The sequence below is a fragment of the Coturnix japonica genome, chromosome 2, assembly GCF_001577835.2.
Source record: "Coturnix japonica isolate 7356 chromosome 2, Coturnix japonica 2.1, whole genome shotgun sequence".
NCBI classification, from domain to species: Eukaryota; Metazoa; Chordata; class Aves; order Galliformes; family Phasianidae; genus Coturnix; species Coturnix japonica.
Window position 1 is genome coordinate 104,895,907 of NC_029517.1, and position 25,964 is coordinate 104,921,870.

The 25,964-nt window shown below is 39.9% G+C and overlaps 1 protein-coding gene across 3 annotated transcripts in view; it reads left to right on the top strand.

The window, feature by feature from the left end:
• Positions 1–912: 912 nt before the first annotated feature.
• C2H8orf34 (chromosome 2 C8orf34 homolog) overlaps positions 913–25,964 on the top strand; it is a 143,507-nt gene continuing 118,455 nt past the window's right edge. The window contains exon 1 of one of the 3 annotated variants that reach the window (XR_004306247.1): positions 913–2,047. Coding sequence is in view for 2 of the 3 variants with exons in the window: in XM_015855746.2 (XP_015711232.1) it covers positions 1,979–2,047 (69 nt within the window). In the remaining variant the exon portion in view is untranslated. The remainder of the gene's footprint in view (positions 2,048–25,964) is intronic. The other 2 variants (XM_015855746.2, XM_015855747.2) reach the window with 2 other exon arrangements.

A 25,964-nucleotide genomic window follows, 5' to 3' on the forward strand; every position in this document is an offset into this window, starting at 1 on the left:
GTTGCTGGTGTGGTCAGGTCACGGAAGGTCTGAAGTACCACTGCTTTGAAAAGTCAGGCTGTGTAGGGCTAAAGAAACACACATTCTCCTTGTTCTCCTTTTTAGATCATTGGAAGGAGGCACTGTTTTGCAAAGCGGGACAGTTATCTACTGGAAACTTGTGAAACCTTAAAAACATTTTCATTTGACAGGAATAATTAGAGGCACTGTAGAGAACGTGCATCACTGGTAATAACCCTTATGACTATGATATTCATTAGGCTGATTAAACTAGCTTAGCATGATGTTATTTCAGTGGCACCAGGTGAAGTAGCTGCCCTTTTTGGAGATTATATGAATTGTAGATGTACTAGCAGCAGATTAAAAACACAAATAAATAATAATAATAATAATAATAATAAGAAGAAGAAGAAGAAGAAGAAGAAGAAGAAGTATTTTTAGTGTCTACTAAAGAAAACGAAACTGCCTCACTGGGGCTGGGATGAATAGTGAAACTGAGCATGTTCCAGAGAAACTCTTAAAGGATTCCACAAGCCATTGCTTGTGTTAGAGTATGCAGCAAGCTATCTTTATCACACACGCACCTGACCTTGTCTTAGGTAGAGGAAGAAGTTTAAGGTCAGTTAAAAGGGCTTTGAAGTCAAACAACAGCCAGTGACTGTGAGAGCAGAACTCATGTTCCTTTGACTCCAGACTGAAGTCATCCTTCTTTCGCAGCTCTCGATCTGGGGAGGCTGTACTTGAGCATTCACAGAGCACAGCGTGATCTGATTCAGCAGATGTGCTGAGACGTGAGCTCTCCTCACAGCTGTTTCAAGCTTTTAAAAGAAATAGCGTGAAAATACAAGATACACCTTTCCTACTTTTTTTTTCTTTTTTTTTATGACAGGTGGGTGCTGGTACAGTGGAATCAGTTATTGCAGGAAGAACACAAGTGTCAAATCCTGAGAAGTGTATTATTTTTGTTCTTTTCTATAAAGAAGGGGAAAAAGAAAGCTGTTTATGACCGTGCTCCAGGAAAGGCGGGGGAGCTAATTACTTGAAGTAGAGAAGGAATACATACTTGTGTAGCCATTGATTCGCTGTGCCCTGAAGCTAGCTGGACGTTTCTCATTTACTCTGCTGGGTTTTGAATCAGAGCCCTTTGGCTACCAGAGGGAACTGACACAACTCGCAACCAGGGAGCATCTGTCCGTTTGGGCACTTCAGCCGTTTTATTAAGATCCTCCGAACAGCTAATTGGGAATGACATCGGTACTGTGAGAAAGGTAGCGCTTTAAGATCTGAGGATCATTGAAAAATAAGAAGGAAAAGTGCTGACTACCGTACTCATACTCGACCAGCTCCGCTATCAGCTCCTCTGGTACCGCTGGACACCCCGCCTGTGGAACTTCCCCTCAGGGCAGCCGGGCAGCCGCAGGAGCCAGCACCCGACCTGCCAACTTTTCGCCTCGGGGCTGACTTACAGGGCTGACTGGCGGAACGAGAGCGAGCAAAGAGCCGCCTCCCTCCCGCTCTCCTCCCCTTCCCCCGCTCCCTCCTTTCAGCGCGGAGCCGGGCGCTGGCAGGAGAGCCCGGCCGGCTGCTCGGGGCGCGGCGCTGTGGAGAGGGAGGCAGCTCGGAGCCGCGGCTGCTCCCGTAACCAAGGCGCTGTCAGGCGCTCACACACACACACGCACAGCGCGGAGCACGGCAGACTCGGGGCCGCCTTTGCAGCTCTTTCCCTCCCGCACAATGCTGTGCTTTAGGCAGCGCCTGCCCGCCGCTCCCTGAGGGGACGGAGCCCGCCGCAGCTCGGCAGCCGGCTGCCTGCCCCCGCTCCCCGAGTTCGCTCCGTCCCGAGCACTTCGGGCTGCCGCCGCCCCTTCGCAGCACCGTCCCCCGCTCCTGCCGTGGCAGCCCTTGGGAGGCGGGGGAGTAGCCGGGAGCAGCTGCCGCCGGGGAAGAGGAGCTCCAGCTCCCACCTCCGGAGCGCTTCATGGCGTCTCACCAGCAAACCAGGATCCAAGCCTACCTGGAGAAGAATAAGATCGGTCCTCTCTTCGAGGTAAGGAGCGCTCCTCCGCGCCGGGGGCGGCTCCTCTGGGGGCCGTTGTCCGTGAGTCGTGTGTCCGGCCGAGAGGGATCGGGGCGCCGGGCACCCGCTGCCCGCCTCGCACGTGTGTCTCCTCCGCATCCCGGGCCCAGTGCAGCCCCTCGCCTTCGTGTCTGTACGGTGACAGCCCAGAGCTGCGGGGGTGGCCGCCCCGAGAGCAGCGGTGCTGACCCCCCTCGAGGGTGGGAGGGAGGGAGACCTGGCGAGAAGGGAGACCTGGTCGCCTCCTCCCCAGGAAACCCGCCCTCCGCTCTCGGGAGTGCATCTGTCCTGCGAAAAGTCTGTGGCAATGGTGTTACCGACGTTTTCGTTCGCAGTCCCACAGTCGGGAACGTTATTCTTCTTAGCGTTAAGAAGATACGCTCACTTGGTTCTGTAAATGTGTGTGTTGTACTATTTCTGTGCGTGAGCTATGGGTGCTGAGGATTTTAAAGGGTACCAGAGCAATCACGACCGTTACCATTTATCATCTTGTTTCTCGTGCAGCTTTTACATCTAAATGCACATATGTTACACTCCAGCAGTATTATCCCAAGATGCAAGTCTACCTTCTTAGTATTTGGCTTGCACTTGGTCAAACCTACTACATGTGAAATCTCTTCTATGCTGGTTTATCAGCACAGAGAAAATAGTGGGGAGGATGCTCTGTCTCCAGTCCATGGTGGCATTTGCCGATCTGCATGACAGAGGGTCTAGTTTTCTTCACGAACTGAGGCTGTTAGGACAGATTGTGTTGGTTTGCTCTCAGAAGTGTTGGCTGTGTGCACTAAATAAATTCCAGTTTGATCAAACTCTAAGTGGATCCCAGAGAACTGTTTGTGAGTTTTCTAGTTTGTGAATTCACAGAAACCGAACCATTTTTTGCTACCCAAATTCTGAATAAAGGACTGTTCCAATTGAGGCACTTGCTTTGTAGGTTCCGGACTTGTGCATATTTTGATGGGAGTTGAGTGCCTTGGGGCTGCTGGGAAGTTGGGCCTTTGATAACTGTAATTTTCTTCTATATTTTCATCAGTTAATGTAGTTCTACACATTAAAATTCAAGCTAGTTACTTGACGTTGCTCTTCTGTGCTGTAACCTAGTTTCACAGTAGTGTAAGTTGCTCGTTTCTATTGTTACAACAGTAGGATGCTTTAGTTACCAAAGGCAGAGGAAAAAAATAAAGAAGTTGTGCTTTTTATAGCAGTTCATATATTGCTTAGTATTTCACTAGGCACTGTGCTGTAAGGTTCTCATTGTGGCAAGAGTCTTTGGAAGGCTCTTCATGTCCCTTAAACCTTGCAGGCTGTCCACAGGTTGTTACTGTGCTCCTTGATACCAGGAAGAGATTTATTTTTTAGGTGCAGAATCCACTTAGACCTCAGTAGTAGGGAGTGGATTGAAGAAATAAAGCTGAAGCGTTCATGCAGCTGTTGAAAGTTATTTTGGTCTGTAATGCTAGGAGGAAAAGCATCAGAATTCTTGTCTCTTCTGCTTCCTAATGTCAATTAACAGCTATGTGTATTTATCACTTTGATGTACTTGGTATTCTCAACAAGATGCGCTTGATGTTGTAACTCTTACTAAGGGAAATACTGTTTCTGAAGTTGATAGGATCAAAACTGATGCATGGGTTGAAGCTTACATTAACATATACTAGTATTTCTATTATATATGCATTGCACTGCTCACTGTCAGTTATATTCCCTAACACATCACTTTTTCATATCCGCAAAAGTTCTGGTACATTGAGTGAGACCTGTGTTTCATCTTTCATTCAGAAACAGCCAGCATTTTCTTCCACCACTTTTGGCTTTGATGCTAATTAATCACCGGTTGTTATAGATGACAGCCATCTTTTTTTTTTGCAGAGTATTTATTTCCACATCCCAAGTTGGATCAGAGTAGACTTGGATTCAGTTTTCTGCCGTGTTATTTGCTGAGTAGGTAGTGACTGTAATTGCTCTCTACATGCTTCGCAAGCCAGCATTTCAGGGAACATATAAAACAGCATTGGGTAATTGAGGGCAATCACAGGCAAGAAAAATATGAAGAGAGAACTTGGAAGCTTTTTGAAGTGAATGCAGGAATGGTGATGCATAAACAGATCATATTTAATGCTTGCATAAATAAATGCTCTGGAATCAGAAGAACTTACCATCATACATCTTGCATGGTTATGCAGTTAGCTGGTGGCTGAGGGACTGGGTGGTGTTCTGCTAATGAAGTATAATTCCCCTGTGTTACAGTCACTAGTGGTAAATGCCATTAGCTGCTACTCAGTTGTTCTCCAGTAGTTTGCAGCTCTTCCAATAGTGTATCCTCTCTCCTTTGCCTGTAGTAGTAGCCTTCTGTTACCATTGTTGTGGCTTTTTGTACTGCATTAATCAGTGGTATCTGCCTAAGAACACGTGCTCTTTTGGACTTCATCTTTTTTCCACCAATGCTGTGTTGTGTGGATGAGCAGAGTTTTATTTCTTCACTGAATTGTTGTATGATTTGATACTTAAATTGTCTTTCTGAATGGCATGAAAGGGAATCGTTGAAGACCAAGTACTGACATGATGCAAGAAGAGCACAGGGCTTCCTTAGAAAGGTAGGAGTAACCTGACAGGTGACAGCACTGGTACAGGCTGCCCAGAGGGGCTGTGGAGTCTTCTCCTTCAAAAGCCACCTGGATGGTGTTCCTGGGCCTCCAGATCTGGGTGTCTCTGCTTGGGCCAAATGGACCCAGAGATCCCTGCCAGCCTCATCTGTGCTGTGATTGTGATCCTGGGGAAGAAGTTACCAAACTTGGGCTGACTCAGCAGGCATTGATCTCGTGCAGACTAACAGTACCTGATACCAAATAGTACAAGTTCAATCCTATTGGCTATGAATGGTAACACACGTTCACTTCTGACTCCAAGCATTTCTACTAGTTAGATTCTTATTTATGGCTTAAAGGTAGGAAGGAACATGAGTGGGAATGAGCGTGTGCATCTGAGACTGTGTCAAAATGACTTGGATAGTTCAATCCCATCTCCTCATAGAATGTAGTTCCTCTAATTAATTCAAAATTACTACTTAGCTGCCATTTCCTGCCACAGGTGCAGATAAAATTCCCTGTGAACCTATAGGGGAAGTTCTAACTGACCTAGACCATGCGTGTGCTGTTAGTACTGACAGTAAGGTCTTAAGCTAATTCCCTGCATTCTGTTGACTGCCATGAGCTGGCTTATCCTGTGGTGGTTTTTCTTGTGTGTGTGTGTTTTGGATTTGGTCTTGGATGTTGGGTTTTTTTTGTCTTTTTAGTCTTTCGGGTTTTGTTGTGCTTTTTTTTTTTTAAATTTTTTATTTTTTTTCTTTTAACCTGGAAGTTTAGACATCTTTCTCTAAGAGCACCTGAGAATATTGAATATCTGGAGATATTCAAGACCTGCTTGGACGCCTGCCTGTGCGACATGGTGTAGGGAACCTGCTTGGGTAGGGGGGTTGGACTCAGTGATCTCTAGAGGTCCCTTCCAACCCCTACGATTCTGTGATTCTGTGAATACGGTGATTAGACACCTAGCTTAGATTTGAGGAATGCCCTTTAGAAACGCCTCTTCTGGGATTTTTGTGGCAACACTTAGCATAGCACTACCTCGGGTTTTTTGAGGTGTTGTTTGGCTTTTTTTTTGCATTTAAATCTTGTAATGTAGAAATTCTACATCTGAATTATTACTGTGATGAAGCTTCGCTGTTGTTTTTTCCCATCTTTCTAAAATGTGAACAGGAGGTGCGTGCCTAAAATTGGCTGGGACAGAGTATTCAGAATCAGCACCCACTCATTTCTATCTGAGTGAAGTATTGACCCACTTTGCATTTCAAGCATCCGATCCAACGTTTTTTTTTCTTTTTTCTTTCTTTTTTTTTTCTTTTTTTTTTCCTCATGCTAATAATCTCAATGAATAACCCTGATGCCTGTGAGTATTTGTGTATTTAGACTTCTATGCAACTGCATCTCTTCAGCATCCAGTTAACCCAGCACCAACTAATTGATGGTTAGTTGCTATGAATTTGAAAGCTGGATCAGCTCTATTAAAGAACAGATTGCATTAAATCTTCAAGAGAGAGAGAGCTGGATTCATACTTTTAGAATTTTCTTGTTTATTGAACTGCAGCAAGGAAGAATCAAGCAGGTACACTGTTGTTATGCTAGTCAGGAGACTGTAATATCTTTGAGTTATAGAAAACCAAACTAACTCTTCTCAAATAAGCTCACCTAAGAATTTTCCTGCAAGTACTGTGGGCTCAGATCTTTAATTATTGGTTTAAACAATGTAAAGACTGCATCCTAATGCACCTGTTTGGTGAACAGTAGTATTTATAGCATGCCTTGTGACTGAATTAGTCAAAGCTGGGAATGAATTTTGGAGTTTGGACCATATTCTGCAGCAGTGCTTGCCCTCAGTTCTTAAATACACAAATGTAGACAGACAGTTTAAGATTGCTCACAGTACCAAGTTATTTTTAATGTGCACTGTCTTTTGGGCTTGCTCAAATCATCTTTTATTTCATTTTGATATTCTGTTTAATTGGTTAGATTCTTTCCCTAGCACAGAACAGTCTGTATTCTAGATGAAGTGATTTATTCAGGGAAGCATTTAGTTTCAGGCAGCTAGATGGAGCCTTTGGAAGACCCAGGTTTTTCAGTATCTCAACATCATGAACATAATTTGAAGTTCTATCTGATTCTAATTTGAAGTTCTAACCCTTATCTCATCATTGTTTCAGAGGAGCCAGTTTAGCAGTTTTTGAAGGGAAGCCAGCAGTGATCTGGAAATGCCACAGTATTACACACAGTTGAGGTGAGGGGTCTTAGTTGTTTTAATCTTACTTTTTTGTCCCTTACTACAGCAGGACTTTGTAGTAGCCTTGGTGTGTACTGAAGAAAAAGATGGAGGAATGAAAGTCAAGTAGAAAAAATAATGTGGAGGTGTCCTTTGCTTTTCTGACTATTAACGATGCATGCAGATAGGTGTCTTGGTAAAGTTGTCTTTAAGGGAAAACAAGTGAAAAACCCCAATGAAAATGATAGGCAGACTCCTTCCCATTAACTAACAATTTAATGAATGATGGCTTTAAGCTTTTTGCTTGGATTTTGTAACCTCTGAAGTGCAAGAGCTGTCAGAAATCTGCCTTTGGATGAAACATTCAAAATTCTTCTCTGCTTGGAATGGGGTTTAAGAAAAGAGTTCTTTCCTCAGTTAAAGGGACTTGCATATTCTGGTCCTGTTACCTGACCAGCTAATTTCATACTATTTGAAGGAATGTGGGTTTTTGTGCCATTTACTCCCTTGGGAATTTGCTTGAAATTAGGCAGAGGATTTAAAAAACACTGGAATGAGGTGGTGAGAGTGGTTAGAGTTATGACTATACATTTATGTTGTCACAAACATGCACAATAGTCACATAAAGCTTGTTTTCACTGTGACAAAAACGTTACTAAAGGAGAAATTTGAGTTTTCTTAATGGCTTTTAGTAAGCTCTTTCTGACACAAGAAACATAAAAAAGTAGGAATTAAAATTAAATTATTTGTCTAATAGTAATAAACAAATGTGAAGTACCATATCTGAAATATGACATTATAAACTGAGAGATGTATAATAGCTTCATTTTGTTATATTAACGTTTAATGTTTTTAGACTCTTAAAATGACAATTACATTGTTTCTTGAGATGGAGCAGAAAGCATAACTGTATTACAATAAAAATAAATAGCTGTGAGTCTGAGGAACTGCTGTCAGTTGAGAAGGTTACGATCAAGGGCCAGCAGATTTTGACAACTCAGTGCCAAGCTCTGGAGCTGGTGGATGTTCCTTTTTAAAATAAAATGGTGTCTTTGCTCTAGGACATGCATTGGAATCTAGGACATGCACTGGAACAATGGCTGGTTTGGATTTTTGTCTGACACTTTCTAGTAAAGAATCAGTCTGAACCAAAATAAGCCTATTACTGTTGCTCTTTTTTTTCTTTGCTTTTTTTTTTTTGCCATATAAAATCCATCTCAAGTTTTGGATTATATTTAGTGCATAGTATTAATTAAACCTGAGGTAAGCTCTTCAAATTTTTTGTTTCATTTGATTGATTAATCCAATCTTTTGGTGCAAATTACAAATGTAAATGTCAAATATTAAATGAATAATATAACAAAAACTTCAACAGCTTTAACTCATTTTTCCCCCCAAATGTTTACATTTTAGTTCCTGATCTCTTTTTCCAATCGTGGTAGGTTCTTTCTGGACCTAGAGTTGACACAGTATCAGCCTTCTGTTTTTGAAGCTTCTGGGAGGGACTAAATACAATTCTGAAAGGTTTGGTTGCATCCCTGGAAGCATACAAGACCAGGCTAATGGTCTTGTATATATATATATACCTGGAAGCATACAACCCAGGCCATTCTATGATTCTCTGGTAGAATCCTAGACTGAATTCCTTAGTAAGAATGTGTGATGCACCTTGCCTCTTCACTGTTATGGAGCAAATGGATTTCTTAGCTAATTTATTTTGACACTGACTAATTAGATGCACATAGAATGATAACTATCAGTGCTTCTTTTAAAAGTGTTACTGTAAACTGAAAAATTTTAAAAATTGAGTTAGAAACATAATATTAAAGAGCATTTTCTTCTACAGCTGGCCTCTAATTTGGAAGTCTAATTAACACTCTTTTCCGTCTTCATCTCTTCTTCCCACTGTTTCCATTCTGTTTTCTGTCCTTTAAATATCCACATCTTTTCACTGAATGTTCAGTCCTCCAGTGGCCAAATGTGCTTCTTTATTACTCATTATCTCCTCTCCTTGGTATTTTGGAGTTTTGTCTTGTTGTCACGTTCCAACATGATCTCCTGTAACCTGCAATTCCATGAAATATCCTCTGTGCACCTTCAGTTTCCTTTTGGTTTGGCAGGTTTTACAGAGACAAAAAGGGAGAAGGTTGTTTGTTTGTTATTTTTTTTAATTAAATTTAAAAAAAGGTGGAGACTGATAGCTTGTTATTGTGATTTCTCTGGTGCTTTTTTTTCCCCTTTAAGTATACTAGAGAGGGGCAGTAGATATCATCTTGAGTCCAGAGATAAACTATAAAGACTACCCAAACTCCTTATTCGTATTCGAATATTACAGACATTAAGATGTTATCTGCTGTATTCTCTATTCTTCCCATTGTACAGATGCATGCTTTCTTAGTTTTCTAGCTGTGAAATATGAGAAGGAGATATCTTTACAAATACGTGACACTCCTGTATGTGAAACCATGAGAAACAATTAAAATGGATCTGGAAGCAAGACCATTTTCAAATAGAATTGTGGGAAAATATTGGCTTCTCAGTGAAGGCTGTGTACTGTTTCAGACATTTCTGAAGGTTATGACAAGCAGCGCACACTTGATGAAAACAAAACCCTTACCCAAACCCTGTTGAAGATGCTCAACCCTAACAAGCCTAACCCAAAGGGGAATCCAACCCTAATCCTACTGATGATGCTGAACTCTAAGAGGATTCTAACCCTGTTGGTGGTGCCTAACACTAACCCCAAGGAAAGCCTAACCCTAATTCATTGTCTCATAGTATCATAGTCTCGTGCGGGTTGGAAGGGACCTTAGAGATCATCGAGTCCAACCCCCTGGGATTCGAGCCTCTGTGTAGCAGAGCGGCACTTCTACCACTTGCGCCACAGGGGTGGATTCAAACCCAGGGCCTCCGGTGTTGCAACGTGGCATTCTTACCACTTGCGCCACCAGGGCACACAATTCTACTGATAGTGCCCAACCCAAACTCTAACCTTGAGGGGACCCTAATCCAATCCTATAGCCCTAAACAGAACCCAAAACCTAACCATAACTGTAACCCTGTGAGAAATGCTCACATTCAGCAGTCTATGCTTTAGTAGAATTTGCTATGAATCACAATTTATTTCATGCTTTTCTAATAGCAAACAACTTGAGAAAAGATGTGTTGGATTGGAGAGATGCAACGGTTTGTATTTCCTACTTCTTAGAGTGAATTCTCTTGCCCATTTCCTCACTGTTTGTGTACTTCAGGATTCACAGCCTATCTGATGCTTCTAATTCCCCCAGTGGGTGTTCTACCCCCTTCATTATGCCCTCTCTATTCTTCTACTGTTTGTTTTCTTTTTAACTGTTATGGTGTGCTGGGATGACCTCTCCTCTCTGTCTTATCATTCAAACCACATAACTGGTTTGTATCAATACATCTCCTTATGCTACCTAAAAACTCAGGTCTTCTGTTCTACAAGCATGGATTTATCATATATATCAGATCTCCATGGCACCTCTTTGGAGTCATAACATCTTACTGTTATGCAAAAAATGCTTCTTTCCCAAAAAAACCAATCCATAACCCTAGGAGGAGCCTGACCCCAAGGGAAGCCTAACAATAAACTAACGGGAGCCTATCCATAACCCCTAAGCCTATTGAAAGTGCCTAATGCTAACCTTAATCCTAACCAAATAATTATCCTAACCCTAAGGAGGGTCTAAGACTAAGGGGAGTCTAACACAGAACCTACCTGTAACCCAAACCCTGAACTCTGTTGATGGTGCCTAACCCTAAGGGGAGTCTATGAGACCTATGAGTGGCCTAACTCTAAACATAACCGTAAGCATAGTCCTAACCCTGAAGGGAGCCTAAATCTAACTCAAACCCTAACACTAAGAAGAACATAACCCTAAGTCTGTTGATGGTGCCTAATCCTAACTCAAACAACCCCAACTCATCGCCTAACCCCTAAGGTTAGCCTAACCCTATCTCTACTGCTTAAACAAAGTCTAACCCAAATGCTAAACCTATTGATGGTGCCCAAACCTAACCCAAATCTCCCAATCTAACCCAAGTCCTCAGTACAGGAGAGACACAGACTTGTTTGAGCACGTTCACAGAGGGTAACAAAAATGATGCAAGGGATGGAACACCTCTCCTATGAGGACAGGCTGAGAGAACTGGGGCTGTTCAGCCCAGAGAACAGAAGGCTACGAGGAGACCTGATAGCAGTCTTTCAGTATCTAAAGGAAGGCTGTATAAGAAGGAAGAGGACAGATTCTTTAGCAGTGTCTGTGGCGATAGGGCAAGGGGAAACAGTTTCAAACATAGAGAGGGGAGATTTAGGTTGAATATAAGGAAAAAGTCTTCTCAAGTGAGGGTGGTAAGGTTGCCTAGAGATGTGGTTGGTAATCCATATCTGAAGACCTTCAAGGTCAGGCTGGATGGGGCTGTATACAACCTGTTCTAGCTGTAGGTGTTCCTGTTCAGTGCTGGAGAGTTGGACTGGATGGCCTTCAGAAGTCACTTTCAACTCTAAGGATTCTATGATTCTATGAAAAATTAATTCTGAGATGTAGGAAAGGGCATGATCAGTTGAAATTGACATCTATGTCTTTACAAGACCACCCAAACATCCATATCTACTCTCAGTATGAAGGGTAATATTGTCTTAAAACTTGCAATGGGCATGTTTTTGACGGGCTTAAATTTTATGTCAGTTGTGGTATCTCATGCTGTGTTAGTTTCTCTTCTGGCTACTCTGTTTCACAGTATATCTATTTTTAGTTCCATCTAAAACGTTCAGTCAAGGTTGTTAGGCTGGAGTTAGGATGCCTCCCTTGATTTGCTCTTCTGTGATTATGGGCACTTTTCTTTCACCATTCATATACAATGAAAGCATTGTATTTGCATTAAATGTAGCTTTTTCCAGCGAAACACTTCAGATTTGAGCTTAACTTCAAATAGCAGTGTGAGAAAATGTGTTTCACTTATAGGAAATGGTTGTACAAAATGAAGAACTCGTGAACTTGTTGAGCTTAACTTCAAATAGCAGTTCAAATAGCAGTGAGAAAAACGTGTTTCACTTATAGGAAATGCTTGTACAAAATGAAGAACTCGTGAACTTGTTCATCCATAAGTAGAAGACTATTTTGTATCAGTCACCTCTTGCAAAATTTTTGTCCATGTAGAGAGTGGAAATTGCTATCTTCTTCTGCACTTACTTAAACAAAGGATTTTTCTCTGTCCTCTTTTTGCTAGCTCCCTGCAATTTTTAATGAGTAAAATCACTCTATTCATGCACCAGATTTCTCTAGTAGCTGGAACAATAAGCTTATCAGGCTCTTTTGTTGGTTTTGGACAAGCTGTTTTCTTGGGCCAGAATCATGACAGTTTAGGACTTTCAGTTGTTTTGGAGTCTTCTTAATTAAATCTTCCCTTAAAGCTTGTTTTATTGGAGTTGCTTAGCACCTGGAGCACCAGGTTCGGAGGCTGATCTAAAAGCCAGCTACTGCAGGTCCTCTTTGTCTTCATCCTTGGCTGCTTATTCATCTTATTCATCCTCTCTGAGGATGTACTCCACTCAGGACTAACCATGGAGAGAATGCAGGCTGCAGTTTGCTCAGTGGCTTTTTAAGACATGTACTTCTGATTGATTTAGAGTCCCCAGGGAAAACATAATATTTCAGAACTAGTTCATTACAGTGCCTGTAAATAATAATGCCTGTAGTCTAAAAAGTGTAAGACAGTGAAGCTATCTGGAGACAAAGACTGAATTGGAGACTTACCAATATGGAGTGAGAGAAGATGCACAAAGAGAGAACTAAGTTGATAGAGCATCAGATTTAATCTAGATTTCTTACCCTGTGAAGCAAGAATGCCTGAAACAAGAAGACAGCAAGGGTGGAGAAGGAACAAAGGTAAATAGGAGAATTTATTTTCTTATATGTTTTTCTATGATATTAGAGAAATGATGAGTAGAATGAAGTTGTCCAAAATGAAGATCCACTTAACATTTACTTAAACATTTACTTGAACATTTTCTTAAACATTTACTTAAATGCAGAAGAAAAAAAAAAAAAGTTCTTTTCCTGACTCTTCTCATAAACATATACAATAGTTATATGGAGATGGTGATCCATTATTTGGCTTCTCTTCTTACTAGTGCCTTTGTTGTCCTTCTGCATTGGTCACAGGTAGTATTCTCTGTTTGTGTTTCCTCTTCCTTTATCTGCCTTATTTATCTGCACAAAAATTGCAAACTCCTTTGGTTCTTACAGCTTTCATGCGGTTTAGGAGTTTTTACAGCTCACTGTGGCCCTTCTGCTTCCTGTTCGTCTTTGTACTGCCTTCGTTTCTGACAGTGCTATAAATCTCATTAATTGGTGTCACACATTAAAAAAAGTAAAAATAAAAAAAAAATTCCTTTTCCCTTTTCTCCTATTCAGTGTGGCCATTCAGAGCAATGAGAAGTCTCAAGACTGCAGTGTAGTCCATGTGAGCACATTGTGTTCCCACAGGCAGCTCTTCTGTAGCTAGTGAACCCCTAATATGCAAGAGAAAGGCCTTCACTCATAACCAGGCAGATTTAGTCTAACATTAAATTATCAGCAATCAAATCATCAGGAAGCTTTAATTGAACAATCACTGTCAGTGTTGGGAAGTTACTTTGCTGTGTCGAACAAACAAAAACATACGTGAGGGATTTGCAGGCATTGTTTTCTAAATAATAATTAAAAAAAACACTTTAGAAAATGAGATTAATTATGCTTTGACTGTTATTAAAAATAGCTTGGCAATCCAAACCTGAGTGTGTCTTCTCAAATCACTGAGGTCTCAGCTTTGAGAAGTGAAGTACTTTTTGTGCTTGCCTAAGCTGTTGCAGTTTTGATGGTAGAAACCTCTGGTGAGAAAAGATGAACAGAACTACAGTTAAAGGTACAATTCAGATATGTTTCCTTAAAAATTACCTTTACTACCAACTGTAAGTTCTCAGTCAGCACAGTAATAGTATCCTGATTTCAGCAGGAACAGAGTTGATTTTCTGCATAGTGTCTGATATCATGATGTGTTTTGGCTTTAGGAGAAAAAACAGTGTTGGTAATGCAGCAATGTTTTAGCTGCTGAGCAGTACTGCATGCAGACAAGGGTGTTTCAGCTCCTCCTAGTGACGTCAGCCCCCTTGCTGGCAGGGCCAAAGTAGCTGGGAGGCAACAGAACAAGGGCAGCTGACCAAAAGAGTGTTCCATATCCTATAGTTTAATGTGGAAGCTATAAAACTGGAAGGAATTGGTAGGGGAGCAGCCACTGCTTGGGTCCTGGCTGGATGTCTGCTAGCAGGTGATGAGCAGTTGTGTTGCACACATCTTTTTTTTGTAAATACACACACACACACACACACACACACACACACACATATATATATTTACTATTATCTCTCTTCTGTATTATTAAATATTTTTACCTCAACCTAAGAGTTCTACCTTTTTTATTTTTTTCTTTCTGATTCTCTTCCCCATCCTGCTAGGGTGTGTGGCTATGAGTGAGTGGCCCTGTGATGCTGAGCTGACTGACAAGTTAAACCACATCAAATAATTATTTAAATATGCTGTAAGAATATTCTCAGGTTTCTTGTAAGACAAGCTCCTCTCCTCTTTTGTTTGTAAACTTAACCCAAATGTCAGCGTGTGGATATAGCAGTTAGTGTCCTGCATAGGTGGGTGAGAGCACACTGCCTAAATGGTCTGTGATAGGAGATATTCAGGGAGCCAATGGCAATCTCTGGAAATAAACTAGTTTGATTATATGCTGAAGTTACCTTGTTTGAGCCAGAAAGTTAATTCATTAAGCTGATTCATGTAATGTAATTATTAGAACTCAGAATTCATTTTTTTTATGACTCTTAAAAAATATATTTTCTCTATTTTACTGCCTTTTTTTTTCTTGTAAGAATATTTACTCAGTAATTTCTATATTTTTTAATGCAGAGCATTAAAGTTAGATTCATAACTTCTTTCATGTTTATGTTCTGCATAATGTAAAAATTGCTTTACTATTGTGATCATATGTATAACTTATTTAACCTATAACTTCGGCTGGAAAGAGCATCCTGATTATGTAAGCTGGTATTTATTTAGCTGTCCCCATTATCTCAGGCCTGCTTTATTTGTGGGCATGCTATGATAAGTATCAGCTTTAAGCCTTTGCAACCAGTGCATTTGTCCTCCCAGAGGCCAAAGAGAAGTATCTAACAACCATCATTTCAGGCACTTTTTTTGGCTCAATATTGACACAGTTTGCAGTTCTCAGCTGCTGTTGATAGATAGTGTGAGGGAGGTTGTTAACATTTCTTAGTTTAGTGAAGAGTCCATAAAGATGTGAGCATTCCAGGATCTTTTTAATGGAACAAATCCTGAATAACCCATGAGAAAAATCATGAAGGTAAAACTGTATGCATGTTTCAGCTTTTTTTCCCGGTTACCCAAATTTCCCTTTACATATGAATCTGAATTTGAATGATATTCATTTTCAGCCATAAGTGTTAGCATTATGCTGTGAGGTCCAAAACAAACAATCAACAAAAAGGATCCAATAATACAGTTAGCAGTAATTGGGTTATTCATACTTCAGCTTGTGTCTTTGGGCATCATTTTTCACATGTGTCCTTAAAATGTAAGGTATGCTGTTTTAAAATTCTTCATTATGACACAATGATGAGCAGATGTAAGTAGGTCTGAGAATGTAAAATGTATAGCCATCATTTTGGAAGACAGTGAGTGACAATGTGCAACTCAAAGCTGGCTAGATATCTCCTTCTATTTTTGTTGTTCTTGTTGAAAAGCACTGATCCTTTAAATCTTTCCATTTACTGAACTGAAAGGTTTTGGTAAAGCCAGCTGCAGTGTTTTTGTGATAGGCTAACTTTCAGCTATACTTCCTAATTTGGCTGAACTGGTATTCTTGTTGTCTCTTTAAGCTCCTACGAGCTGTCTCTGTGGCTTGACTGTATAGAGAACAAAACAGTCAATCCTTTGGGGAAGACACTGGCCATCAATATTGGTGGCATTTATCCCATCCTTTTTCTTCAAGGTTCTCTTTTGCATTGACCAGTAGTGTTTGCAAGCCTTAGGCCATGGGTGTCGAACCTCTTGGCTTTCTTGGGCTGCAGTGAGTGAAGAGGAACCGTCTTGGGCTGCTTATAAAACGTACCAGTCCATCCAAAAGTAATGCCTCCTCTTTATTTTCACAGAAACCGTAGCAGATACAAAGAGTGCATATTTGATAGAGCATATTCTGAGCTTTAAGACACTCATTTTTAATGTAGCCACCACCATTTGCTATGCATTTTTGCCAGCAATGAACAAGAGCCTGAATAGCTATGCTTGTAAAATTCTGCACCAGTGAGGTGACAGTGACTGGTCACCTTTAGCTGAAACGCACCACCCACCGCCTCACTGTGCTCTTGTCCACTCTTTGTCTCTGTAAATGTTCACCAAGCAACAGTGAAAGTCATTGATGCAATTATTTTCACATGGAGGACTTCAATAATACACCTTTTGCTTCAGATGTGCTCCCAGGTCTAATATCTGAGTGTATGAAAATTTACCATATTATTACAGAAAATGGAATCTGTAAATTCCTGTAATTATAGGGTCTATTATCATAATCAAAGAGTTCATTTTGTATCTTTTTACCCTACATTCATTGGAACATTGAGGTGTTATTTTTTGTTAGAGAATATCAGAAAAAAAAAAAAAGCATCAAAATAATTGTGAGATCCATACTTATACAAAGTACTTCCAAATTTCAATAGTACTTGAGTGTATTGTTTAAATCTGAAGCGGTAGTACCAGCTCTGTCGACTGGTGCTGACATGGAAGAAGGTGGACTTTGTTAAGGTGCCTAATAAAGTTAATTTCTTGCAAAGAATTGGGATCAGCCTTTCTTGGTGGGTTTTAGACAACCCATAATTTGTTTGTCAGTTGAATTCTGAGTTGTTTAATGATTCTGATGTATATCACTAATATATGTGTATGTGTATATATTGTTATGGAAAAAAGGAATGCTTTTATATACTTCCTACCAGATGGCTGATTTTGTGTTGGTTTTTGTGCTTTGGTTTTTGTTGTTTTTTTTTTTTAAATTTTCATTTAAGCCAGTACTTAAGCATTAATTTTATGTCTTACACAAAAACTATTTAGATAATGACTTTCCAGTTGATAGGCAAACTTTACGAGTGTTAGGGGATATGTTTTAAGAACACTCGATTACTGTGAGTTGTGCACATGATTTCTGGCAGATCAGGTAAGCAAACAGGGGTGACCTGGGAATTGCAATATGAGTGTGCCTTTTCAGAAGGTAAGGTCGGTGCCTGCTTTGCAAGTAAAGATTTTACTTCATAGGCACAGTCTGTTGTACAGCTTACTGTTTGTCTTCAGTAGGCCTTGAGGATTGTTCTGGCAGCTTGGACCATTTGCAAATGGTGACCGAGGCAATGACTGTACTTTCTCAGGGCTCAGGAAAGCAAAGAACCTGGTAGCGCTAGCAGGAGACAGCGTGGGAAGCCTAGAAGGTGGCCCATGGGCAGCTCTGTACTCAGTGTTAATATACCCTTCCCCTGAATCTGCATCTCTCATACTTGACTTTTCATTGTTCACATTACACTCTAAACCCCAGTCCTTCTAGCCTGTCCTGCTTAGGTCAAAATGGGTATGTGTGTGTCTTTTTTCTTGCATGTGCCTCATCTTTAGTTTGTTTTGTAGTTTGACTGTGATGGGATATTCATTCTCAAAAGTTTCCCAGCTTTAAGCATGGAAATACCCATTTTAATTTGACTCCAAATGAAGTGATTATCCATGAAGGCTAAGCGTGTTACAAATCTGTCAGAACTTTAAAAATAATATTAAGGGAAAAAAAGATATAATTAAGACAATTTCTCTATCATCTTGTTCGCTAATGAGGAAAGTCATACAAGTAATTGTGGGTGAACTAATGGATGATAAATATGCACATGGAAGCAATCACAGGTGGATTTTACTTCCAACTGAACTAGAATTACTAATGTGTCTTCCAAAATGGGGCTAAAGTTATAGTCAGCTACACTCATACTATTGCAGTTGTCTGTGTCATGTGGTAGCGTGTAATAAATGACAGTACACAGAAAGATGGAAGATCCCCTGGAGTATAGAAAACCAGAAGGTTAAACAGTGAGTTCTCTTCTGGTTATTACTTATTTTAAAATCACTGATGGATAATCAAGCTTTATTATATCCATGTGCTGATGGCTTTTGCATAGCAAAAAATTCCTGAATTTTTGCATTTAAGGGGACCAAGTCTTTTTGTTCTGATTTCAGTGTGGATTTTACTGTATTTTTCACTGCAGAGTAGAACATTGGTATTTAATTAAGCAAAAACCTCAGTTACTCCTAACTGTGTGTTAGAATTACTACACATATAAAAGTGTTAGTATACAAGGAGAATTTTGTAATCTTCATTTGCAGTGAGTGTAGTGTATGAACTGAGTAGAACCAAACTGAACAGGGTTGTGCATTCTCAAAAGCATCTGGGAACTCTCAGGTATCAGCTTGCAGGTGATTATTCTATTAAGATACATAGTACCTCATGTTACCTGTAGAAGGCAAATCAGGCTGACCTTTCCTGTAAAGGGGAAAAAGGATACACTTACTTGGCTTTGAATCAATCAAGTAATTGCTTTATAGGTGAAATAATCGTCTGTATTTTAATGTGAAATATTAAAATATCCTTGTCAATACTCACTAGTCTTATTGAAGGAGCTTCAGCCCTATTTACAGTGCATAAATTCTGCAGATATATAAAAGAAAAGTCTGTGTTCTGCTGTGATGAAATTGAATTTCCAGATTTTTCTATAGCAACAAATTCTGACCTTTCCAGTTCAGACATCTCCATTGTATTGGCACATAATAAGCATTTAGTTCTATTTAAAAACTGGTTTCAATATTGGTATGAAGTCTTAGGAGAACAAATCAGTCTCTCAGGTAAATAAAAGGAAATAAAGATGCATATCTTGAATAGATATTCATCTATTCAAAATCTATAAACAAAACTTGTAATTGGACTACTACCAACTACTGTTGATCTCACATGGGCTTTCCACAGGCTGCAGCTCTCAAAGCACTGCTCTAATATGGGTCCATACCACAGGGCCCACCCTTCAGGACTGCATGGGTCCCATGGATAGCAGCTCCCCCAGTCCTGGCCAACTGTGGTCTCCTCTCCACAGGCTCCTGTGGGGGCTCTCTGTGAGCTGTGGCTCCTTCATGGCTGTCAGTGGAGCTCTGCTCTGTATGATGCCCATAGGCTGCAGGGGTACATCCTGCTTCACAGTAGGCCTCTGTTGGTCTGCAAAGCACTTCTACTCTGCCTCTAGAGTACATCCTGTCCTCCTCCTGCACTGATCTTGATGGCTACAGGGCTGTTTCTCTCCCATTTCTCACTCCTATCTCCCAGCTGCTGTTGCCCAGCAGTATTTCCCTTCCTTAAATCCGCTCTCCCAGAGCACACTCAGTATCACTCATGACAGCAGTGGGTTCCTTTTGGAGCAGCTACAGCTGGCTCTGTTCTGACATGGGGCAGTGCAAGTCTGTGCTCATCGGAGGCACCCGTGCAGCCTGCACTGCTGACTCCAAAACCTTGCCACATCAACTCACTATTCTTTATTTCCCTTTACCTCTTGTTCCTACATCTGACGTTGCTTGCCACAACTTTATGTGCAGCCCAAGTACATGCTTTGTTCTTGTTAATCTGAAACTCAAAGGTACTTTCCACCTGTAATCCATGCAATCCAACACTGTCTAGTCACAGTTTTTATTTTCATTATAATTCATAGCATTCTGCCTTAGGTATGTCATTATATTTGTGTGAAAGCATGAGCTCACACTTTCTAGGAAGGCTAAAAAGTTATTTTACTTAGGGTTTGTGTTTTTATGTGAATTTGTTATAAAATATTTTTGTTATTTTTAAAGCACTCTTTAGAAGATTACGATCTGCTGTCATTTTAAAAAAAATTGCTGATCAATGCGTGCTTTTTGAGTTTACAATACAATCAGAAATGGTCAGAGAATCCTTCTGTTTTTCACTTGCTTGGGGACTGTGGGATGTCTGATTCAGCCTGTGGGGATTAGACTTGCACCTCCTTGCTGGAGAGCGTCAGCAGACTGTAGCATAGTTATTCAGGCAGCTACCTTGAAAAAGTACTTTTGGATTCTGGTCACTTTGCTGTGATTGGCTTTGTTTGATCCTGAAGTGTTTGGATAAAATAAGTGTATTCCGAAGGTATATCAGATTACAAAGGTTCACTTACAGTTTATGTACCTGGAGTGTTTTCAAGTCACACTAATGTTATCAGTACTACAGAGATTGTCAAGAACCAATTTTAGCTTTGGATTAGCTAAGTTTTTCTTAACTTTTTGTTTTGATTCTGTATCTTTTATTGTTCCATAGAGTTCCTAGTACAATCATGTGTATGTCCAGAAGTCTTAAAATTCTTATTTGAAATCTGTAATGAAAGCTTTATTTTTAAATGATTTAACTGAAAATTCAAAAGATCAATTCACTCTCTTCTAATAAGCCATATTCCCAAAATAACTAACTAAATAAATGATTAAAATAAATCCAAACCCATATGATAAAAATTACTTATTAGGTTGTGCTTAAACTTCCAAAATAAATTTATTATAAGCACACTGATTAAATAAAGTGGATATGTAAGGGGAACGGAAACATAATTTAATTTTAAATTTATAGGCAGTTAATGATTGGTTTAATGAGTGATTTCAAAACTTTATATATGAAAGACACCACCTAATTGCTACAATTGATGTGATTTCAACTTTCGTTTAAAGCTTGAATTGGGTGACAGCCTCAAAATGAACCAAGAGGTCTGAAATGAAATACTGAAATTTGAGCGTCCTGATCCAACCATAATTTATTTTTCTAGAACTGCAAGTTTGCAGAATCCCAGACTGGTTGACGTTGAAAGGGATCTCTGGGTCTGCCTGGCCCAGCTCCTGCTTGGGCTGGGACATCCAGAGCAGGATGCCTAAGCTCATGTCCAGGTACCTTTTGGAGATATCCAGGAAGGGGTCTCTCTGGGCTACATGTGCCATTGCTTGGTGACCCACACAGTAAAGAAATGTTTCCTGTGGATTAGATGGAACCTTTCGTGTTACAGATTGTGCCCACTGCTAATTGATTGTCCTGGTACTGAGTATCACTGAAAAGAATCACTGAATATTTTGGGTTGGAAGGGGCTATAAAGATTTTCCACAAAGTAAATGGTCCAAATAAAATATCAGGCCTTTCTGATATGACTGTTCATCACTGTTGTTGTTATATAGGAAGCAAAATTTTAACTAGCTTTTAAAATGATTAAATATGAAGTGGCAAAAATTTAGTTTGTTCTTTTTGAAGGTCAATATTTTATATATTTGTATATATATTTATATATTTGTATATATTTTATATATATACTTATAAATTATATACACACACACACACACACACACACATATATATATATATATATTTAATGTGCAAATGATATTAACTTGAGGACTGGCTTACATGGAAAATTCATGGACTATGCACATTTATTACCCTAAGATATGTCATAGCCTGTAATATCAAATATGTGTCAAAGTAATTTTGAAACAAATAAATGTATTTGTCAAACAGAAGGAATTATTCTTGTTTTATGTGGAATTTGGATTGCATATTAGGAATGCATTCATGAATATACACTTGAGGGGATAAATACTTCAATACTTCAAGGAAGCATATAAACAAGAGGGGGAATGGCTGTTTATAAGGGTTGGTAGTGATAGGACAAGGGGGAACGATCTTAAACTGAGACAGGGGAGGTTTAGGTTAGATATTAGGAGGAAGTTTTTCATTCAGAGGTAGGTGACGCACTGGAACAAACTGCCTGAGGAGGTTGTGGATGCCCCATCCCTGGAGGCTTTCAAGGCCAGGCTGGATGTGGCTCTGGGCAGCCTGGTCTGGTGGATCGTGACCCTGCACCTTGCAGGGGGGTTGAAACTGGATGATCATTGTGATCCCTCCAGGACATTCAACATCCTTGGACAACCTGTTCCAGTGCGTCACCACCCTCTGAGTGAAAAACTTCCTCCTCATATCTAACCTACATTTCCCCTGCATTTAGTTTAAAGCCAGTCCTCCTTGTTCTATCTGCCCATGTAAACAGTCCTTCACAGAACAAAGAAAGTGGTTCTGTACCTGGAGCTCTTCCATCCCCTTCTCCCCATTGCAAAGAGAATGTACTGTATCAAAGTGACTTTCATTTTAATATAGTAGACAAGTCAATTTACTTCTCACATGGTTTGGGCTCTGGGTGTGGATGGTATGTGCATTGCCCAGAAGGTGGGCTGCAGCATTCACCAGCTTTATGCCGTTGCTAAACTCTGGACTCGGGTGCTTCTTCTGCCAACTCAACTGTGTTGAGAACTGAGATTTTAAATAATGTGACATTGGGACTCACAATTTTTAGACCAAGTTTGTCAATGTCATATTTCTGGTATTGTGTGTGGATATTATAATGAGTTTCTTACTGGAAAAAGTATTAAATCATGTCCTGCATACTAATGTTCTTTAAGCACTGGTGAATCAATCAGTTAAATTCCCTGAATACTGAAAATAGGAACCAGAAAATTGCATTAGAAGTGATAAATGGGATGCATGTGTTTTGGATGAATTTTTCTTTTGATAATTTATCAGCAGCATATCCAATGTGCGATCTAATTTTAAAACATACATTTGCATGTTTTTAAACTTTATTGGGAAAAATAATCCAGTTTAAAACAAAACCAAAACAAAATCAAAACAGAAAAGCAGCCAACATGTATGGTTGGTAGTTGTATTACTTTTGTTGAACTTCAGAATGTTTGTATAAATTCTAAAACAGACCTAATTTGGGGGGTTAGGCTTCTGGAAGGTAGAAAATGCTTAAAGTTCTTCAATCCTAGAACACTGATCTAGTTCATGAAGGCATTTTATACACGCACCTGACTTTATAGTTATTTACTTCTCAAGCATCAAAACGATCTAAGTCTAAATCCTTTTCCCATTAATTCCCTTAATGTACCATTCATTTTTTTCAACTACCACCTTTGTCTAATTTCCAGTTATAAACTCTTAATAACCATTACTGTGTAGAGATGTACTGCACATGGTTGGGGTGGAGTTGCTTTTCCTCACAGCAAACCATGTGGTGCTGTTGTGTTTTAGACTTATGACTAAAGCAGTGTTTGTAGCACACTGATATGTAGCCATTGCTGACTGGTGCTGGCACAGCATTAGGGCGTTTCTGCTCCCTGCTCTGCACACTCAGTGTATGAGCTGGAGTAGGCAAGAAGCTGGGAAAGAACCCAACTGACCTGAGCTGACCAAAGAGATATTCCGCAATGTATAATATCATGCTCAACATTAGAAACTAAGGGTAGATTTTTTCCAAGGCAGTCACTGCTCAGACAATGCCTGGGCATCAGTCTGTTTGTGAAGAAAGGTGGTAAGTGATTGCCTTTGTATCACTTGTATTTTTTGTTTGTTTTTTTTCACTTACTAAACTATCTTCATCTTGATCCACAAGTTTTTCCTGCTTTTGCTCTTCCAGTTCTCTCCCTCGTTCTGTGGGTACAGGAATGAATGAGTGGTGCTGGATGCTTAGTTACTGGATAGGGTTCGACCAGAGGCAGCCATGAAAATATCTAGTGCTTTAATTCCTAGTGTAACTTTCTCTTGAAAAACAAACAAACAAGACAAAACAAATATGTAGGTAGGTGTGAACTGGCAGTGAAGTTTAAGCTGGAAATATGATATAACTTTTTAACAGTTTCAGAATCATTGAATGCTGAGGAAGAAATAACTTCACCTTAGACATTGAAATTGGTGTAAGATTATTTCAGTTCATAGAGAAAGTCAACTATAACTTATTGGGTATTACGAAAGGCAAGAATGTACAGTTAGTTTTGCCTTAGTGCTTTAATTTAAGGAAATCAGTCCAGGTTGTGGTACTCTTTCCTTGCCCTTATCTATGCGTATTCCTCTCAATACACATCCTTTAAACCTTTCAGACAACCAGAGGTTTTTATTTTCTCGTAGTTGAACCGTGAAGTGTTTTGTCTGGTTGACAGAGTGGGTGGAAACTGATGAATATTTCTGAATTACATTTGAGATAAACCTTACAGTATGTCTACTGCAATAGGAACTACCCTTGTTTGATAAATCCTTGCTGAGTCTAGATAATGATACGGTATGCTTCCACAAGTCTGAGATTGTTATGCAGAGATAGAGGGCTGCAGAAAGAAATATAAGCTATTATTGAAAATTGTTGTGATTTGAAAACTGGGGGAAAAAAAGGGACACTGTTGACATTTGCCATGTCAGAGATAATACCTTTACCTTTCATTCTGCTACTGTGAAGTAGTTTTGGAGTAACCTAGTGCTGGTTACCTCCCTGTAAACAGCATTCTTGTCTAGAATGATTGAAAGGAAGGAAAGCTTTTAGAAATAAAGCCAAAGAGTAAATATATTTGAAACTATTTTGTGGGGTTGAAAGAATTGACTAGGGACAAAGTTATTTGAAATGTGAAGAATAAGATAAGTGGAAAGAAACTCTCAAAGGAAAAAATACAACAAGAGTTTCAGATTGATATTGCGCATGCACATTTGCAGTGGTTTTAGTATCGTAGTATCATAGTCTCGTGCGGGTTGGAAGGGACCTTAGAGATCATCGAGTCCAACCCCCGGGATTCGAGCCTCCTGTGTAGCAGAGCAGCACTTCTACCAGTTGCGCCACAGGGGGATTCGAACCCGGGCACCGGTGTTGCAAAGCGGCATTCCTACCACTGTGCCACCAGGACACAATACTGCACCACTGGGGCACACTATCATGAGATTACTCAGTGGATCTTCAGAATTGTCCATGTATGCAAAAGGTTTTTGTTTCTGCATCAGTAAGATCAGTGATGTGTATTTTATTGGCTATAATGTGCATGAGTGGGATTTCTATCAGAGAGCACTAGTTCATCCAACTCAAGGAACTGACTGTGTGATTTGCAGTGAGTTTGTAGTAGATGGACTATGTTCTGTTCTGCTCTCCAGAGGCTCTCTGTATGCATGATTAGTAATATAGCCCCAGAAACTGATCTATTAGTACTGAATTGGTAAAGTCAAGTAATAGCTGTGCTTTTAAGGACGACTTCTAGTTATTCGGTGATGTTTGTTTTCTGAATCCCACTTCTTTTCCTCATTATAGGAACGAGAACTTCAACAATTTAGTATATTACTGCACAAATCAGAAAGAGATTCTGGGGAACAAATGCATCAATCACTAAAAGCCTTTATTAAAATCAGGTTTTCACTCAGTTATAGAGTTTGTGTTCACTTACAGCCTAATGAAGCGACTTCCAAAGCTACATGTAGAAATCTACCTGTCTTCTAGGTGTCTAAGCTCTGTCATGGGCAATGCAGTCAATAAAGTCAGTGGAGCCTGAAGAGCAGTTCTTATCGTAAGTGGAGGTGAGCAGCTCTCTGGTCTCCCCTGGGCTTCTTCACTGACTGGACTGTGTGAATACGACTGTATTTAATTAATACTGTAATTGTTTGATTTTGGACTGAATACTATCCAAACCTTGTATTTTAAGCTAAGCCTTCTTGTCTTTTTATTTGGTCAGAAAAGAGAGAACAAACGTCTTTTGAGGGTAATTTACTCTGCCAACTTTAAACATTTGATTTAAAACATGAAGAGAGCGTAGTACTGACAAAATCTGTGTGTGTTCTGCCATACTCTGTAGATGTCTATATAGTTAAAACTTGTGATTGTTGTCTACTTACTGTTATCAATTATAAGGTAAGATAGAATGTCTCTTAATTAACTTAATAACCTGGTAGGTACGTTTAGACACAGCTAATTAGAGCCTTCCTGTAATTGGGGCTATGATTAATAGACTGTGAAGACTGTTTAATTTATATTAAGTGCATGGGCAATCACAGGGAAATTGAATTTTGAGGCTATGTTGAATAACAAGTA